We start from the raw sequence: 21,010 nt of genomic DNA on the forward strand, positions 1-21,010 counted from the left end.
TCCTTCACCTGCAGAGCACTTTTGAGAACCGTTGAATCCCAAAGAGAAAATTAAATGTAAACGCACAGATGAAAATTCAAGACCTGCAAAGACTCTGAAATCCATCTGTCTTAATGAACTACATCTTGGTAATCAATTAAATGCATCTACTCTGCAGAAGAAAATTTTGCTTTCCTCTCACGTGTCTTACTGCTGAGCTCCATCGCAAGCCGCCCTTTTCTGTCCATCTTTATTTTTTACTATCCCAACCCACCTCATCTCTCATCTGGAACCTTGCTACAGTCTGCAGCGCTTCAGCCTGTCTCATCTCCTGTCTGTCTGTTTTCCTTCTCCATGTTATTGCTCAAATCACATTAATGCCACTCACCCACAGCTTTTGATGTCACAACTGTCTACAAAGGGCACCCAGCAGGAGCAATGTGAAATATTGGACCAATAATCCAAAGACCTCTGTCTGACTTTGCAGGATTGGTCTGAAGAAAAAACTAGTCAAGGAAAAAAAAAAGTACTGCAAAGTGTGTCTGAGCAGTAGTGAATGGCAGATGTGAGAGGTTGGGACTTTGATAGTTACTTGTAAAGGTACACGCCAAGTATATCTTGGAAAAAATATTCCATGTCGTAATTACTTAGACCAATCTTAGCGTCTGAGGGCTAAGTAATAAAGAAAATGACACGTCCAAAAACAGAGCATCTAATACTAGTAATATTCAGTATCACCTATGAATGAAGGCTGGTCTCATCCAATTGAGAAATAAGAACCACAGAAACACCCACACATACAGAATTACAAATCTGCTATGGGTTGTATTATAAAACAAATCTTTCAAGTATTCATGCCAAAATCATGAATAAACATTGGAATGGAATCTGTTCCTCACTAGAAATATGGATATTTTAGTACACTAGCACAGTCAAAGTGATAATATTCCGCTTCATGATATACAAAAAATACTTGCTTATTCCATTCTGCAACAATGCTTAAATTTTAAAAATGCTTCATCCATGAATCCCAGTGATTTCCATCAGATTTCAAATTTCCAAAGCAGATGAAATGTGGGACAAGATAAACCCCAGTCTGAGAAAGTGGGATTTGAGATTTTGATGTTTTGCACAGAGAGGAGTGTGTGTGTGTGTGTGTGTGTACAAAGTTTCTTCTGGACAGATCAGTCATTGGAATTCCATGTTTTCCTCTCATTTTAAAGAAAATCATTCTGGTGCCTGACCTGCTTATTTAACACGTTAATATTTGATAACTCAAATGGAAGAGACATCATAGAATAAAAAAAGAAGCTAACAAGGCTATAAAACTGTTCTTAGCCATGCATTGGTGGCTCACATCTGTACTCCTAGCTACTCAGTAAGCTGAGATCTGAGGATTATGGCAGGAAAGCCTGTGAGACTCTAATCTCCAATAAACCACCAGAAAACTGGAGGTGGCGCTGTGGCTCAAGTGGTAGAGCACTCACCTTGAGCTGAAGAGCTCAGGAACAGCACCCAGGCCCAGAGTTGGAGCCCCATGACTGACAAAACAACAACTGTGTCTTCATGTCAATCAGAGTATTAATAGCAAACAGTAAACTCAAATTACCATTTTGTAATGATCATCATAAACTCAAAGTATAATTTTGGGGGTGGGTAGTTTAGTAAGGCAACTGCTTACAAAGGTTTAGATTGGGAACTTGGGGAAGCTATAAAGGACATAAAAGAAGAGGGGGCAGAAGTGTCTAAATTTGGGGAGATTTTTCTTTTTTTTATTGTGAAAATACTGTACAGAGGGGTTACAATTACATGGGCAAGATAATGAGTGCATTTCTTATCAAGCATTGTAGCCTCCTCCTTTGTTTCCCCTTCTCATCCCTTCCCAGCCTTCCCCCTTCCCCCACCCAATCCTCCCCTCACCCAATCCTCCCCCCCACCAAAGTTGTAAAGTTCGTTTTCGACATGACAACTTGTACTTCTCATTGTTGCAACGGGTCCACCTGTATCCTTATTTAAACGACTTGTTTTTCCCCTTCCCCTCCACAAATTATACCGACATTAAATACAGTGAAAGCAGGGGTATACTGTGGGGGAGGGACATACAAAGCAACAAAGAAATAATCTTATATTTATAAGAAACAAATGCATGAAAGAAAACAAAACATTTAAATACATATCTTAGGGTTCATTTTCCTAACATCACCTTATCTGACCTTTTCTGCTTGACTCAAAATATACTAGATATTGCAAATAAGGGAAACCATGGGACCTATGTTTCTTTGGGCTTGGCTTACTTCACTTAATATAATTTTTTCCAAGTCTTTCCATTTCCTAACAAATGGGGCAATGTCATTTTTTCTGATGGAGGCATAGAATTCCATTGTGTATATATACCACATTTTCTTGATCCATTCATCTACTCAGGGGCATCTGGGTTGGTTCCATATCTTAGCTATGGTAAATAATGCTGCAATAAACATAGTTGTGCTGTATACCACATTTTCTTGATACATTCATCTACTGAGGGGCATCCGGGTTGGTTCTATATCTTAGCTATAGTAAATAATGCTGCAATAAACATAGTTGTGCTGGTAGCTTTAGTGTGGTCTTGTTTGTAAACATTTGGGTAAATGCCCAAAATTGGGGAGATTTTTCAAGAGGAGATAACATCAAGAGGACTAGAGCCCATGTGTACCGCCAGCCCAGAGCACTGTGCCTGGAGGGCGCGAGAATCAGTGTCTGGCTTTTCTCTTTCCTTTTATGACCTGCTCTTCCCTCTTCGGTAGCTTCTGAGGGAATCCTTACTGGCTAACCCCTGTGGGAAACAGATGGAGCTTCTGTAGATAGAACCCAGACTTCTCAGCCTCAGGGGAAGAGGAGGAGGGCATGAGAAGGGACAAATGGAAGCCACTCACCATAGCCTTTCATTGTGTTTTCCCTGGCACTTAGCACCAAGCTTGACACATGGAAAATGCTCCTTGAAAATGAGTTCAAGGGAAGGATAAATTCAGTGACCTAAATTGAACACAGTAGCATACTTTGTTTTTCTCCTACTTGTTGCTAATTCTACTTTTTTTTTTAATAATCTTTCAATGGCATCTACTATTCCCTGCCTTGTATTAATTAACAAAGAGCTGTCAGCCATGAAATTATAAGCTTTATTCTCTAAGGACACACACACACACACACACACACACACACACACACTCACTCACTCACTCACTCACTCACTCACTCACTCATACATACACATGCAAACACTTTGGGTGCTTCAATAGTTTCTAGCACAAAGCCATAAACAAAGTAACTATGTTGGAAAGTGCTTATGCTGCAGTCACATTAATTCAAATATTAGGACTATGCTAACCACATACATTCAAATAATTGTAAACATATTCAAATAATTCCATTTTGAGGAGACAGAATGATCAGTTAGCAGCCAGGCTATGACTCACTACGCTGGTCGGTATTAGGACAAGATAGTAGGGAAGAGAGTAGAGAAAGGTAGAACAGGGAAGGAGACCAAACAGCAACATCCTGCACACCTCCTGACACAAGAAGCTGCCAGAATCAGAAGGGTTTCCTGAAAGCAGGATGCATCTTGCATCCAGCTCGGATTCCCACCCTGTGAATTCTTCCAGTGAATATTTGCAGGTGTTCTGGTTCTGAGCATGCTCAGTAACTAGAGCTAGCATGAGAGGGAGCCAGGGAGCCAAGGATGAAGTCAGATGTTTGGGGAAGGCGTTTCTTGATGACATGAAAACAAAGGTAGCAATTTAAAGATTACCTAGGGAATGGAAGGGAGATTAGTCAATGTTAGAATGTCCAGAAAGCTGGGCATGGGTAGTTCACCCTTGTCATCTTAGCACTAAAGCCAGGTCTCTAGTGACACCTGTTAGCCCAGCTACATGGGGCAGAAGGTGGATATAGGACAGAAAAAACTAACAAAAGTTCCAAGCCCACCTGGGTAAAAGTTAGCTACCCCTACAAACAAGCTGGGGATGGGTGGCACTGACTGTGGTCTCAGTTCCTCTGGAGGTTGAGGCAGGAGGATTGTGAAATGGGGCTAGCCCAGGGAAAGTGAGCCTGATCTGAAAAGCAAATGAAAGCTCAAATAGTAGAGTAGATGGAATTTCTGAGTTTAACCCCCAACATACATACATACATCTTCATATTCTAGTTGGTAGAGTCATTAATTATAAACATTTCCTCTCTTTCTTTTTGTTGTTTCCTGCTACTAAGGTTTAAGTTCAGGGCCTCACAGTTGCTCGGTAGATGCTTCTACCACGGAGCCACGTCTCCAGTCCAGCTTTTTTGGTCAGTTGTGGGGCTTGAACTCAGGGCCTAGGTGCTGTCCCTAAGCCTCTCTGTGCTCAAAGCTAGCAATCTACCACTTGAGCCACAGCGCCACTTCTGGTTTTTGAGTGATTAATTGGAGATAAAAGTGTCACGGGGGCTTTTCTGCCCAGGCTGGCTTGATCCTCAAATCTCAGCCTTTTGAGTAGTTAGGATTACAGGTGTGAGCCACCGACGCCCAGCTCCAGCCCAGACTTTTTGCCAATCATTTTGGAGGTGAGATCTAGTGAGTTTTCATGCCTAGGCTGGTCTTGAACTGAGGTCCTCTGGATCTCAGCCTCCTGAACAGCTAGGATTACAGGTGTGAGCATTGATGCTTGGCTAAAAGTTTTTTCTTTAGAAGAGAGTTGTAACTCAGGCATAAAGTATCTTTTCTGTGAAAAGCATTTGTGCCCCAAGTTCCTCATGCTGTAATAAAAGCTCAGATAAGGAAGCAGAATGCCAGGCAGGGTGGCACAGCAGTTAATCATTCTGCACTTCATTCCAAATTGTGTTACCACTGGAAAACCTCTGCTTAATACATTCAACTTTTAGACATTTTTCACTGTCTATACTACATAAAATATTCAAAGAGCTCTTAGTACACTGAAATAGCTGTAAGGATAAAAACATTTTTTTCGGATGAATATTGTAATCAAGATGCAAGAAATGCACTTTTTGTTCTTTACCATCTTCTCGTGCTGTAAGTAACACATCCTTGACAAGCAAGAGTGACAAGAATAGTATAATTTTCCAAGCTAACTACCCATCTTAAACCACGCAGACAGCTCAGGAAGGAAGAATACAGAAAACCATTACAAATATTAAAATAGTTTCTACTCATGACACAAACATTCTACCCTACAATTTATGTGTATGTTAATGCCATAGAGAAACCTAAAGCTCTTTTCAGAATATCCACTGATCAAATAGGTAGTAATATGGAAAATAGTGTTTTAAAAACAAATATTTTTTTTCCTCGAATAAAAACATATGATTAGCCTGGCACTGGTGGCTCACACTTGTAATCCTAGCTACTCAGGAGGCTGAGATCTGAGGATCACAGTTTAAAGCTAGCCTGGGCAGGAAAGCCTGTGAACTCTTATACAATTAACTACCAAATAAAGCTGGAAGGGGAGCTGTGGCTCCAAGTGGCAGTACGCTAGCCTTGAGCAAAAGAAGCTCAGGCACAGTGCCCAGGTCCTGAGTTCAATCCTTGGACCAGCACAAAATTATAGACCACCGACAGATTTACCAAATGGGAATCTCAAAGTTAAGAGAGTAGGCTGTATATTTTCCTGGATAGTTTCTGGAATGAGGAAACTTGTCTCTCTTGATTGGCTAGTGACACAGTCTATTTGTCTGCTTCTCCAGTCTTTCCTGTCTCTTGAAACCAACATTTCCATTCTTCTAGTATGGCTTATTTTCTCTCATTTTCTTATTGACCAGCTCATATTATATAAGTTAGAGCAGAGTTTCCTGGTTGCTATTTTGTTCCCATTTGGAACCTGCCATTTGATTTTGCTATTAGTGGAGGAGCCCAACCACTTCTCTAAGCCTCTAGCCTCTAAATGCTGGTAATAGAAGCACTGCTCTAAGATGGGGGAGGTAGACCACCATTCCTGAAAGTGACAGCCAAGACTACCACTCCAGATGTTGCCAGATGTCCTCTGGGGAAAAAATAACCCTTGCTCGAAAAACACTATATAAATAATATTTGAGTCTTGATCAGGGGTGATGCTCAAGAGTGTGAAATAAGATAGTACTTTAGAATTGGAGACTGTTGCTAGAATAATAAAGAGTTTACTTTTATAAACTCAGCTCTGTTTCACTTAAGAATTGAATATTTCTCCAGCCACTTCGGATTTGTTTATTTTCTAATGTGTTCAAATTAGAGAGAGAAGACATTGTTTTTCCAGTAGGATAGGTTTCATTTGTACTCTGTGGTTCATAAATTTCTAATGGGACCTGAAGAACCTTGTATATTTTTCTTTCCTTTCTCTCTCCTGGTTTCTTTTACTACTAGAGAAAGATGAATCTAACTGAACCCTACAGAGAGATAGAAGAAAGCAGAAAGTAGGGTAGAATAGGAAAGAAGCAAGAAAACATTAGGAGAGTCAGAAAAAACCAAATCTGTAAGCAGGGCACTCTATTCTTTCCTATGCTTACAAATCCATTTATGGAAAAGTTACAATATTTTAAAAACAATTTGTATTCTTTTGAACAGAATAAGAGAGGATTTAATTAAAAGCAGTGAGCTTTTCCTTCATATAAAATACTCTAGCTAATCCAACTCTGACAAAGAAAAAATTCAGAAAAGAGAAAGAAGAAGAAAGAAGAAAGGAGAAGAAAAGTTGAACGCCGCCAATTAGGTCTGCATTTCTGGTTAACAAAGCATGAGAATTAGGCATAAGGAAGGGGGAACTTCATGGTGTTTAGCGGTTATATTTCTCATCAAGGTACATGAGAGCTTAACCTGTAGATCTAAACTTGCTGATGTACAATCTGGATCCCCACTTTTTAGCCATGGGACCCTGGGTTTGGATTCTTTGAGAAACAGAACCTGACATAAGCCTTCATAAAACCATCTATTTGAGAAGACCCTCAAGAAAACACTTCATAAGGGAGAGAGGAGGTGAGAGAGGAAAATTTAAGGATACTATACATGAATGTTATCAAGATAGTCCTCAGTAGGGGACCTGGCACCCCATATCACAGGGGTATGTGGGGAAAACAAAGGTTATTCCTCCTTCTTCCTTAAAAAATATATCTATCCAAGGAGGCAACAATGCTTGATAAGAAATGTACTCGTTATCTTGCCCATGTAATTGTAACTCCTCTGTACGGTATTCTCACAATAAAAAAATAATAAAAAATATATGTATCAACTTCCTTTTTTTCTCAATTATAATCAGTCAACAGGGAAAGAAAACCTTAATATTCTGTATTAACTCAAACGTGAAGTCACTCATTCTTAATAGTGCTTCAATTTAGTGTAACAAAAAAATACAAATGCTATTTATGGCAATTCTAACATCCGTTTTGCTTCAGTGTTCAGTTTACCTTAGTCTCACGTTGGGTGTGCTACTTACTCTGTGAGGTCTGAGTGTCTATGAATTTCTTTATCAAAGCATCAGTCGTTTGGGTATAAAGACTGAGGGCATATCTCAGAGACTGAAGATCTGGGCTTTTCTCCAAGAAATTCTTTTTCAGGCCATTTCCTCCTGCATGGAAGTATTGCTACAAAAGAATAAAAAAGTCATATAAGCAAGGGATTTATGAGGAACGATTGAAGGGAGGACTTTATTACTCCAATAACAAACCATTCGCCCAGTGCTAAAGTCATCATCGCTATCCAATCCTGGTTCTTCCCAAATGAGATCTTTATAGGGGCCTAACTAGGCCTTTTCTTCATATTCCAAACATGTTCATTGCTACACTATTCACCACAGCCAATTTACAGAAAAAGCCCAGATGCCTTTCAATGGATGAATATATATGTGTATATATATATATATATATATATATATATATGTATATAATACACACACAAATATCCATACCCTTCACCCACCAACACGTATATATATATATTGGAATGCAGTACACACATACACACATATGTATACAATAGAATTGTACTCATTCATCAGGAAGAATAATATGTCATTTGCAGGGAAATGTATGGACCTAGAAAAATTTACGTTAAATAAGTCCAGAGACAAAGGATGCATGATTCCTTTCATATGTGGAAGTTAGATCTCATTTGTATGTGAGCATATATAAGGTTATATGCATGTATGTACAAACATTAACTAGAGTATGTTATATTCAGGGGAGGATCTTAATGGTGTAACTCCTTTGAACAACTGTTAAATTACAGCTTAACAAAATGAATACCAAGAAGCTGGAACTTGTGGTAAGGTGGGAATAAGGTGAAGAAGTGGGGTAGATGAATGGAGAGAAGAAGGATGGACAAATGCAGTCCTAATATTCAATGTACATATGTGAAAATGGAACCAGGTAAATTGAGGGAATGGCACAGCCATTTTTGGAAGAGACGTGGGAGAATGATGGAAGGGGTGACATGTTCAAGATGCAGTCTAGGCATACATTGCCATGTTTAATTGAAACTCTGTACAACTACTTAAGGATAATAACTGATAAATGTCAGTTAAACAAAACAGGGTTATGTGGTCAGATACAGTGGTCAGAATCCTTATGGACTGATAGATGTAGATTAACAGTCGTCAACCTGGCTATTTATGTCTATTCCTAAATAATATGTAGGATTGTTAAAGTCACATTGTTTGCAGACACCTGTTTGCAACTCTAGACCAGGTGCCTACTGCACCATCCTGACCATTCCTCAAACACACAGGCGTACAGATAGTAGCCCCATGGTAATCCAGCACCTTCTGACTTTGTGTCTTATCAACATGATAAAACATGTTTTTTGTTTTGTTTTTTGTTGGTCATGGGTCTTGAACTCAGGCCTGAGCTCTGTCGCTGAGCTTTCCTGTTCAAGGCTAGTGCTCTACCACTTTGAGCGACAGACTCACTTCTAGTTTTCTGGTGGTTAACTGGAGATGAGAGTCTTGTGGTCTTTCCTGCTTAGGCTGGCTTTGAACTGTGATCCTTAGATCTCAGCCTCCTGAGTAGTTAGATTACAGTCATGTGCCACCAGTGCCCAGCTATAAAACATGATTTTCCCCCTGCTATTGATAACTCAACAAAGTTGAAACATTTCCATATTTATCTACAACATAATAGAGAAGATGTATGTTCATTGACAATACATATGGTCATTGAGAGGTGTTAGCATTTTTCATGCTGTTTTTCTCAGGAATCTTTGAGAAAGGCAGAATGTCTAGAAATAAGTATAAAATCATGAAACTTCTTTTAAGCAGTTATAATGACTAGATAATATAATAGTCTTTGAAGGTTAGACAGGTTTTTCTTTCTGTCCCTAAGCTAAAGCAAATAGAACACTCCCTGAGAACTATGGCTTCTTCTCACATAATAGAATATTTTGAAGATGCTTACAAATGATTCTGGTGCACTCTTTCTAATGAAGAGGTGTCATTCCTTTGTCTAACTCCTTGAGAGTTTCTAGGTAGAACAATTCAGTGAACTGAAAAATCCTAATTTTCTCAGAAAAGATTCCCTGCATTTGTAAGCATGAGTGAATACAGTTCAACTCAACGCAGAGGAGATTCAGAGTAGAGCCTAGAGAAAGCAGTGTCTGATGAGGGTATAACTTTAAGAATCTATAAGAATGTTAAGAAGTGTGGTTGTAGCTGGGTGCTGGTGGCTCACATTTGTAATCCTAGCAGTACAGGAGGCACGATCTGAACATCAAGGTTCAAAGCTGGCCCAAGCAGGCAAGTTCATAAAACTCTTAACCAGAAGTAGGGCTGTGTCTCAAGTGGTAGCTTTGAGTGCAGAAGTTAAGCGACAGCATTCAGGCCCTGAAGTCAAGCCACAGAAAGAAAGAGAGGGAGGGAGGGAGAAAGAAAGGAAGGAAGAAAGGAAAGGAGGAAGGGAGAAGGGAGGAAGTAAGGAAGGACAAAGAGAAAGAGACAAAGAAAAAGAAGAAAGAAAAAAGGAAGGAAAGAAGGAAGGAAGGAAGAAGGAAGGAAAGAAGGAAGGGAAGGAAAGGATAAAAGGAAAGGGGGGGAGGAAGGATAGAAAGAAGGAAGGGGGGAGGGAGAGGAGGGGAAGGAAGCAATCAGCTATGAGATATAAACTATGTATTTATCCCTGAATATTTTATAATAACTCTATAGGAAGGCATTTGCTTTGTATCACTCTGGGACCTTGGGGGGACTAATTGTGAAATGAGAAAAAAAATAAGATATGACTTTGCTTTAAGAATGCCTGAGGGCCTCCAATGAATATTTGTTTACAATACTCAGCTGACTTCTTCATTCCAGCCACAGACTTGTGAGTCATTCCATGAAAGCTCCTAGTAGGATATTTGATGTGCAGATTTGTAAGGGCAGAAATGATGTCTGTCTTTTGAGTGTATTTTGTAATAGGAAATGTTGCAAGATAGAAAACCCTAAGATAGAGGGTAGCACTGTCAGGAGAGAAAACAAAGTGCATGGTACAAAGAATAGGAGCATCCTACCCAGAGGACAAGGATAGCACGTGCCATAGATTTCTCATTCAAACAGAGGAGATGCTTTCCAGATGATTTCCCACTGCTTTGTGGAAGTATTTCACACAGGTTTTAGTAAGCACCCAAGAACAGTCTGTTTTTTTCCCCCTCTGGCATAGGAAATCTGGAAAAATGGGGCTATAGTTTTTGTATAAAACTTGGTTGTCAGATTTCATATTCACTTTATTTTTGGTGCTGGTTCTGGGCCTTAAACTTGGGGCCTGGTAGTGGTCTCTTAGCTTCTTTGTTCAAGATTGGTACTGAACTATTTGAGCCACAGCTCCACTGTGTGTGTGTGTGTGTGTGTGTGTGTGATTGGAGATAAGACTCTCATGAATGTACGTGTGTGTGTGTGTGATTGGAGATAAGACTCTCATGAATGTGTGTGTGTGTGTGTGTGTGTGTGTGTGTGTGTGTGTGTGTGATTGGAGATAAGACTCATGAATGTGTGTGTGTGTGTAGATAGATAGATAGATAGATAAATAGATAGATAAGACTCTCATGAACTTTCCTGCCAGGGCTGGCTTTGAACTGTAATCCTCAGATCTCAACCTCTGGAGTAGCTAGGATTACAGGCATGATCAACCAGCTGGCACCCAGCAAATTCAGTTCTGACTTTGTGGGTGACACCAGAGGAACAGGAGAGCAGAAATTTTATGTGGCTGAGGCTTGTGTTTAGAGGACTTGAAAGTGAAGCTGATGTGTAGGAGTGAATGACTAAGTAATGCAACAAATTCCAGTATCCACAGCTCGATGAAGATGTAGATGTCCATTCATAGTGAATTACATACTAGAAGAAAATTATATGGTAGAGAGGAATTATATGCTAGAGGAAAATCCGAAAATGTTGGGTTTTGGAAGCTTTTTAGATGTTTCTCTTGTACATGTGTAAGCAGATTATATTCCACTGGTTCTAAACAAAAGATGGATGTTCAGTCTCTTAGTATATTTCTGTGACTAAAGCACAACCTAGGGCCCTCTGATCTAGCCTCTTCAGATGCTTTATTTACACTACTGATGGGCAGAAAATAATCAGCAAACTAAGTTGAGATAGGTCATTTCTTCCTCTCTCTAAAAACCAATTTTTGAACTCTCAGCTAGAGGTGCTATCTTGGGTTTAGTAGGAAAAAAAATGGGCCTTTTAAAGTGAGCCAGTTTCCTTAGGTAATCTGAAAGTTAACATTTATGAAGTTTTCTATATGATAGGAGTTGTTTAAATTGCTTTATATATGATCCTTATTTAATTAAAAAAATTTAAGTACTGGTATGATTCCTATAGGACAGGAAGCTACACTCTTGTATTTTTTGTTTGTTTGATTTCTGTTTCTCTGAACTACCCACTCTCATGGTGTTGCATTTATCATGTCATATTACCCTGAATTATTTCCAGTATTTTACTTACGTATTCATTCGTATTCAACTCTGGATGTTTGGAAAGGTTCCATTTTTAAAAAACTGGGTGGGTGTTGAGCAATATGTATTATATCTGACCTAGGGGATAGAAGAACTGTGTATCAAGTATCATTTCTTTCATCTTAAAAATGGATGGAGAATTTTTTTTTTGGTTTCTTATGTTCTTCATTTAACTGCAGAAAATAAGCTACTTCAGAGCTGGCTGTGATTTGTGAGAAGAAAACAGTACTGCCAAATTTTAAAATATCAAGATAAATATTGTCTGCATACTTAGCAAGCCATCTTTTTTAAATAATCTCAAAAAAGTTGTGTCAGTTTTTCTAACTCTTCACATTTATCAGATATTGTAGGTCTTTCACAACCTATTTTTTTTTTTTGGTCGGGCTTGAGTGCTGTCCCTCAGCTCTTCAGCTCAAGGCGAGTGCTCTACCACTTGAGCCACAGCGCTACTTCCAGTTTTCTGGTGGTTTATTGGAGATAGGAGTCTCACGGTCTTTCCTGCCCGGGCTGGCTTTGAACCATGATCCTCAGATCTCAGCCTCCTGAGTAGCTAGGATTATAGACATGAGCCACGGGCGCCTGGCTTCACAACCTATTTTTAACTTATGGGGGAATGCTAATATATTTTAACAAGTTGCCAAGGAAAAATTTCCTTCTATTTTGTTTGTATCTATTATTTTGGTCGCAATTGCTTATCACCACTTTTTGTATATTTCAAGCACCTATATTATGCCATACTTTTTGCAAATCCAGGTGGAAATTCATTTCTCAGATTTAGCTATAAAGCTTTACTGACTTTTTTTGTGCTAGTACCAGGGCTTGAACTCGGGGCCAAGGCACTGTGATTTAGCTTTTCTTGCTCAAGGCTAGCACTCTACCACTTAAGACTTTGGTGGTTAATTGGAAATAAGAGTCTCACAGACTTTCCTACCTGGGCTGGCTTTGAACTTGATCCTCTGATCTTAGCCTCTTGAGTAGCTACAGTTTACAGGCATGAGCTACTGGTGCCTGACTATGTTTACTTGAAATATTATCTCTTTGGCTGCAAGTGAAGAAAATATGGCAGAGCCCAACCATTCTATCTCAACTATGTAATCATAATTTCCATTACTTCTGATATTGACATAAGTCAATATTCTTGACTTATAATTGAGACATAGCTGGCCACAGTGGCTCATGCCTGTAATCCTTGCTGCTTAGGTAATGAGATGGTTGGGGTTCAAGGCCAGCCCAAGCAAAAGCCTTGAGTGATTCCCCAGCTCAATTGGAATGGTGGCATGCTCTTGTCATCCCAGCAGTGTGGGAAGTAGAAATAGGAGGATGGCAGTCCCAGAGGGCCTGGGCATGAATGTAAAGCTCTTTTTGGAAGATACCTAAAATAAAACAAGGACTGAAGGTGTGCCTCAAATAAAAACTTATCTCTGTCAAAGTTTTGTTTTTAAGTAGAGATTTAGCACTCCTTCCTTTAGCAAGATGGGTATTTGTTAAATATATTACCAAATAACCATTGAAATGTGAAAAAGATATTTCAAAAAAGGAAGCACCTGTCTGGCAAGAACCCTGAGTTTTCAAAATTTAAAAAAAAAAAAGGAATTATACTGATGTGACAAAAGAGTGGCATCTCAATCAAAGTTTTAGTATTTAAGAGAATATTTTCATTAGTACTTGGGTAAAGGTGGAAATACTTTATTTTTAAATAATTAGAAAAGAATTTAGGCAACAGAAATATGCATCCTACTATAGAAAGAAGGCATCTCTCTGAAGAAATAGTATCTACTTTTTCTGAGAAGGGTAGAGGGTGGTAATTTTTTTATATGATTTGAATAACTGTAGAAAACATGAATACAAAGTCTGTTAACTTAAAACCCTCTTGACCCATCTGTTTAACCAGGGTTTCGTGATGCATGTCATTCTTTGAAAAAAATCCTCCATCATCAGTTTACAACACATTTTTTTTTTAAAGAGAGAAGCAAAGGGAAAACAGTAGAAAAGCAATGTGATACGGATGTAAGAAGGAGATAGAAAAGGCTTAATCTGTCAACATTCTGGATATGCATCTGTGTAAGGATCTTGGAGCCATGGCTGATAAAGTTCTTCAGTTATGCCCTGGCAGACAAGAACTCTGTGAACGGGAGAGCCCTGTGGTCCATGCAGGGGAAGCATCCCCTTACCTTGATGGTAGCCAGGACTACCTCCATAATAGCACACTGTCTTGGTGTCAGACCCTTGGCATCCTCTCGAATCATATGCTCCTGCAAAACAAGGGAAGAACTGCTTATAAATCAGTTCACAGGCTCTGTACAATTCCCACATGCAAACTCCTCCTATTTGAAATGTCTTCATTATACTTGTGCATTTAAGTGATTTATTTATTTTAAACATATATTTAACAAATAACCCATTTTGCTAAAGGAAGGAATGCTAAATGTCTACTTAAAAAACAGGATGTGCCTTTATTTTTACTACAAGGTAATGTTAGAAAAGAAAGATAAAGGAACCTGAAAACATGCGTGTTGAAGCTTTTACACTTTAATTCTTTGCTTTGCATTCTATCTCCAACCCATCCCCCACCCTGCGGGGGCGGGGAGGAAGAGGGGAGGCCAAATATGAATGCTATTTAAGGAAGTCCAGAGAACCAACATAATTTGTAGGGATTTTCAATTTTTTTTATAATTAATTTTTTTTTGGTGCTGGTCCTGGGACTTGAACTCAGGGCCTGGGTGCTGTACTTGAGCTTTTTTGCTTAAGGTTAGTACTTTATCACTTAAGCCATAGCTACATGCCTGGGTTTTTGGTGTTTAATTGGAGTTAAGAATCTCACAGACTTTCCTGCATGGACTGGCATCATGCTGAGATACTCAGATCTCAGCCTCCTGAGCAGCTAAGATGGCAGGTGTGAGCCATAGACACCCAGCTGGCCCTTGGTAATTCAAACCCTCATAGTGTTCAGCATACTCAAATGAATCACTCTTTGAATAATGTTAAAAAAAACACAGAGGGAAGCTTCGTGTGTTTATGATGCATCCTTCTTGAACACAAGAGTTTCAGTTTAAACATGAGAATTCTTTTAATACTTTGTAAACAGGAATGCTGAATACACATTGAGACTTCGGAGTAAGGGGAATTGTTTGCTGAATTATAGGGAGAAGCCAGGTGCTGGTGGCTCACTCCTGTAATCTTATAATCCTAGTTATTCAGGAGGCTGAGATCTGAGGGTCACAGTTTGAAGCCAGCCTAGGTAGAAAAAAGTCCATGAGACTCTTAGCTCCAATAAACTACTTAGAAAAGGCCAAAAGTGGTGCTGTGGCTCAAGAGGTAGAATGCTAGCCTTGAGCAAAACAGAGGCTCAGGGATAGTGTCCAGACCCGAGTTCAAGCCCTAGGACTGGCAAAAAAATTTTAGGGAGAAATGATTTAGGACGAATAACTATAAATATTTCATATTAAATGAATCTCTTTAGTTTGATTATTCTAAAAAATAAAACAGTCTAATAAAGAATATATGTTAGTTCTCTAAAACTAATTGTTAGAAATAACTTTCTAGGTTTAAGCAGTAATGACTAGAATGACCAGAGTATAGCATGATTTTATGCATTCAAATAAAGATGTCTCTGGAAAAGCAGAGTGATGGGTTATTATTTAAGTAAAGCCAGCAGTAAACTCAGGTGTATTTCCTTAGGTGTTTTTGATACTGTATCAACAGTCTATGAAGATTTATAACTAGTTAATGGGATTATATCAAGCTAATAAGTTTTTGCCCAGCAAAAACATTGTCTGTCACTAAGCTAAAAAGATGGTCTATAGAAATGGGAGATGCTTGCCAGCTATAGATCAGACAAGGGCTTCATATCCAGAATATACCGAACTCATGGAGCTCAAGAGGCTCCATGAAACCTTCAATGAAGCAATAACCCCATTAATAAATGGGCAAAGGAACTAAATACAAATTTCTCAGAAGAAGAGTTAAAAATGGTGGTTCCGAGGAGATAAAAGCAGACACATCATCTCACAACTAGGAAGGAAGGTTTGATGGGTACTATATCAAACAGAGAGAAGCAGAGTAGAGAAAGCGAAGTGGATTTTGCAGCACTGCTTGAATCCTTAATTTAGCAGGCTTTGAAAGCTGAGTTAGCCCTGCACTATAAAATTCCATAGAACAGCGAATACTCTCTTTGGGTTTTCTATCACTTGAAACTAAAACATTTCTAGATGATATTATATTCCGCTCAGGAAACAGAATTCTTGGAAGATGGAAGATGTTTCATTAAAAACACAGATGCTATCCACATGATTGGGGTAATTTCTTTTAAATGAGACCTAGGTTATTTCACTGTCACAGTTTTATATCAGAAACTTTGGCACTGTATAAAAGCCATTTTTTTCAAGGCAGGATCCAGAAATCCCAGAGTGGGCAATAATAGAGAAAGAGATAGAGATCAGAGATCTATGTATGTACATATACACACATATATTTACATATACACATGTATTTGTATTTGTATATGTGTATCTTAATTCTTTATTATTATAAGTAGGGAGACATATTTATATAACTGTATTTTAAATTATAGTACTTCTCAGAAGTAGTTCTTACTCATCAACATCTCTGAACACCTGTGAGAAACAATCTTAGGTGATGATTTTGTCTTCTAGGGATTTATTAGCTTTAAGAGGTTTTTCCTCTGAGGAAGGAGAAAATATAGATGATAAAGCAGGCACATCTTTTACCACAGTAATTAGGCAAGTTGATTCTCCTTCCTATGTGTTGTAGATACAAAATAATACTAGTGATACTTAGCTCTGAGCTACCAGCTGTGGGCAAAGGAATGTAGCTCCCACTGGAGGTCAGAGATGGCAAATTCCTTGCTGTTACCAAGCAAACATGATATATGTGGACATCTGATTGATTCTCACAATCCTGTAAGAGGAATGTTAACATTTTCTGCATTTTATAAATGCTACTGTCCGTTAGGTTTTTGCTTAAGACGGATGCTCTATCACTTGAGTCACAAGCTTCACTTGTGGCTTTTTTCATTGGCTAACCGGAGATAAGAGTCTCATGGATTTGTCTGTCCTGTTTGGTTTTGAACTGAGATCCTCACATCTTCTCAGCCTGTGGAATACCTAGGATTACAGGCATTAGCCACCAATGCTCAACAAGATTGGGGTTCGTAAAGAAGCTTTCAGTTTCAGTGAGGTTGTACATGTGGACAAAAGTTCATTGTCTGATTTGATGAGTTTTATTTCCCCATGTTTCCTGACTTTAAGATCTAAGAGTTTATTGGATTTCTATGCAGAGCTCCATTATTTCTTTGTTCATAAAAAAAGTCAAAACTGGCTATAACACAAGATTATAAATTCATAAAGCAACCTGTGAGAGCAAACACATATCTTCTTAATCATGCCAGGGTAGATGCTATAATATTACTAATAGGATGGCTTCACACAGAGCTATAAGCAGTTCATTACTTTTTAGGGCAACTGGCTTCCTTTATTCTGATTACCTTCAGTTTGGATAGTTGTCCAAGATCTTTAGCGGCAATGAAAATCATCTGGGGTCCCTAGAAACACAGAAAAGAAAAAGAAGATTCAGTCTTAAGAACTTCAGTCTTAAAGTTGAAAAACAGTCAATAGAGGCTGGTCTTTGTTTCTCAGATTGTGGTTGTTAGTGTATTTAATTTTGCTTTTTAATGTTTAAATAGTTTTACAAAGGGGTTTCAGTTGGGCATGTCTGTTTGTGAGTACAATGCATCTTTGTTTGTTTGTCAGTCCTAGGACTGAACTCAAGGCTGTTCCTGAGCTAATTTTGCTCAAGGCTAGTACTCTACCACTTGAGCCATAGTTGCGCTTCTGGCTTTTTTTGGTAATTTATTGGAGATAAGAGTCTCATGGATTTTCTTGCCTGTGCTGCCTTGGAACTGTGATCCTCAGACCTCAGCCTCCTAAGTACCCAGGATTACAGGCATGAGCCATTGGCATTGGCTTTACAATGCATCTAAATCAATGTTACACCTTTCACTATTCTTTATTCCAATTCACCATTCATTATTCCAATAATCTCAACCCACTCCAGTTACCTAGTTCCATTTTCACATATTAGCATTGACTATTCTGACTGTATTCACCCACCCTGTCTGCAATCAGCTGACTCCCTCCCCTTAAACTTCAACTCTTCAGACAACAACATGTTTTAAGGACAGTATATCTAGGACAGCTGGCAGTATAGCAAAGCTCACTGTGTCCCTTCTGACAGTTTTAAGTGTGTGTGTGTGTCACTGAATCAGTCTCAGATAATGTAACCACCTTGATGTAACATGGATTAAACTAATTATTTCTAGCAAAGTTCTTTTCTACAGCTCCTTGAAACAAATCTGTGACCATTAAGTCATAGTGCTGAAGAGGACAGAGCTAGCTGCTCATTCAGAAGTGCTGTCCTTCCTTCAATGTAGGCTTTCTCTAGAAACTTGAGGCTCTGGAGACAAAAAAAGAAAAGAAAAGAAAAATACCATAATAAAAAAATCCAATCTAAAGATGGAGCCAGGCTCATCTGATAGCTTACTCCTGTAAGCCTAGCTACTCAGGAGGCTGAGATGTGAGGATCACAGTACAAAGCCAGCCTGGGCAGAAATGTCCATGAGACTGTCATCTCCAATTAACTGCCAAAGGGGGAAAAAGGCAGAAGTAGAGCTGTGGCTCAAGTGGTAGAGTGCTAGCCTTGAGCAGAAAAACTCAGTGGCAGCACCCAGGCCCTGAGTTCAAGCCCCAACACTGGTATGTGTACACACACACTCCCTCTCCCTCTCCCTCTCCCTCTCCCTCTCTCTCCCTCTCCCTCTCCCTCTCTCCCTCTCCCTCTCCCCCTCTCCCCCTCCCCCTCCCTCTCTCTCTCTCTCTCTCTCTCTCTCTCTCTCTCTCTCTCTCTCTCTCTCTCTCTCTCTCTCTCTCTCTCATGAAACAATGGCTGGAGCCATGTCTGTGGGTGAGTGGAAAAGTACTAAATTTGGCCAAATTCATTGGTAGCTTGGAGTATCTTCACAGTAAGGAAAACTGGCCATTCTGAACTAATGCTCTCTATATTCTTTCTCTATTTAAAATACAAAGTCATTGGAGATAAGCAACCATGGCTAACTTTATTCCTGTTAATAAAAATATGAATAATGATAAAATATGGTGGTAACCAGCATAGAGCCCAGTACATGTGGAAGCACAAGGAATATTTAGTCCATGAATGAATGAATGAATGAATGAATGAATGAATGAACAACAGAGGTTCACTACTGGAAATCTCAGTGCTAGAAAAAATTGAGATGATAATAAGCTTTCCTAGGAAAGACCATATATAGAGAATGACATGGTATATATGGCATACTAATACAACATGATATAAACATTCCTGAAGAGTCTTAATATTCTTCAAGAATAGGAGAGTTATTTAGGTGTAAAAAATAGTAGGACTGATGGGAGAGGCAGCCGTGGACTAACTGATTGACATCCGGACAATTTTGTTCCCGAGGAACTATCTAAAATGGTAATTGCCACTTGGACAACTGGCAGGGAGCTTAGTGAAGCTCATGACTGGGCCTCAAGGGATTTGAAAACTATAAACAATAGCTGGACACCAGAGGGTGTACTTGTGGGTGGAGTCAATGTGTGTGCAAGTAGAGACGGCAGCATACAGCGGGGTGGTCTGTCACCTGTGAGAGCCTTTGGAGGGGTAACATCCTGGAAATGGAGTCTAAGGTGCAAGTTCTCTCTGCTTCTTTTGTTAACTAATCAAAATTGTTCTGAGCAGCAGCTGTGGTAAGACACCATATCTTTTTTCTATTCCACAGCTTCAGATTAAAAAAAAAATTGAGCGTCCACACTAGCCTGGTTTCCATACTATAACTGGTAGCCTCCTCCTATGAATCATTTGTATAAGTGATATAGAAATCTAGAGATACACAAATATATGTTAGAGCACAGTAAGATTTATTTATACATGTGATTTGGTCACCCATATGTTTAGATTATAATAGATGAAACCACATATTGATGGTGCTAAGCAAAACTTCATGTAACTTATATTTGATCAGCTGCTGGCAGTAAGTCGACAAAAACATATGCATGTTTGTATCTTGGTACATTTGATAAGAAAACACTTTCCACTTAATTCCCCTTGGTAAATATAAGGACTGAGCATAAAAGTGGTATCAATATGTATCTTAGTTTAGTTTAGAATAACTCATTATTTGCATCAATTTGTCTTTTCCAGTCATAGGAAAAAGTCAATTACACTATGGCAAGTGTTTGTTGGGTTATTTAAATTTTTTTATTTTTTTTTGTCGGTCGTGGGGCTTGAACTCTGGGCTTGGGTGCTGTCCCTGCGCTTTTCAGCTCAAGGTGAGCGCTCTACCTCTTGAACCACAGCGCCACTTCCAGTTTTCTAGTGGTTAATTGGAGATAAGAGTCTCACGGACTTTTCTGCCCAGGCTGGTGTTGAACCATGACCCTCAGATCTCAGCCTCCTGAATAGCTAGGATTATAGGTGTGAGCCCAGCGGTGCCTGGCTGTTGGATTATTTTTATCTTGCTTGCTTCAGGATGCTCAAACTGGAACCCCAGCATGGCATAGCCCCTTGACCATAGTCTAGCTTTTGCTGCCAGATGATCTTTCTGGTTCTTTTGTATTTTAATGTGTGTGATACAACCATGGTTCTCAAGTCCACTAAAAGCTATCAGCCTCTATTAACCTCCAAGTAGGGAAGTAATAAGTGAAGATGGACTGGAAAGGCAAAAAAGATTCTGCATTGTAGTGTTGGAACTACCTTTTAAGGCTATAAGATTTAACAAAGAAACACAGTCTCTCTCTCCCTTTTTCTCCCTCTCTCCCAATCTTTGTTTCCTTTTCCCCATCCCTCCCTTTCTCTCTCTCATCCCAACTCCCCAGGATAATTAAGGAAAAATTACAGATGAAAGCCAGATCACCTTACAGATCATATACTCTGATGCATTTAATAAAAGATGAGAGTTTGATCGGCAAGTAGATGGGAAGTTTAACTACTATCATCACTATTTAAACCTGATTTAGATACAAAATTAATTAGATTGATCATTGTCAAGAAACTGTTTACCAAATACTT

At 39.1% G+C, this 21,010-nt stretch overlaps 1 protein-coding gene across 1 annotated transcript in view; it reads right to left on the bottom strand.

The window, feature by feature from the left end:
• The window catches only part of Unc13c (unc-13 homolog C), a 281,403-nt gene that overhangs the window by 26,048 nt on the left and 234,345 nt on the right, over positions 1 to 21,010 (bottom strand). The window contains exons 27-29 of the mRNA XM_069995373.1: positions 17,394 to 17,450; positions 14,062 to 14,142; positions 7,407 to 7,554 (exon numbers count right to left, since the gene is read on the bottom strand). Of these exons, the coding sequence (XP_069851474.1) occupies positions 7,407 to 7,554; positions 14,062 to 14,142; positions 17,394 to 17,450 (286 nt within the window). The remainder of the gene's footprint in view (positions 1 to 7,406; positions 7,555 to 14,061; positions 14,143 to 17,393; positions 17,451 to 21,010) is intronic.

This window comes from Dipodomys merriami, unplaced genomic scaffold (assembly GCF_024711535.1).
Source record: "Dipodomys merriami isolate MVZ:Mamm:240054 unplaced genomic scaffold, mDipMer1.0.p SCAF_48, whole genome shotgun sequence".
NCBI lineage: Eukaryota > Metazoa > Chordata > Mammalia > Rodentia > Heteromyidae > Dipodomys > Dipodomys merriami.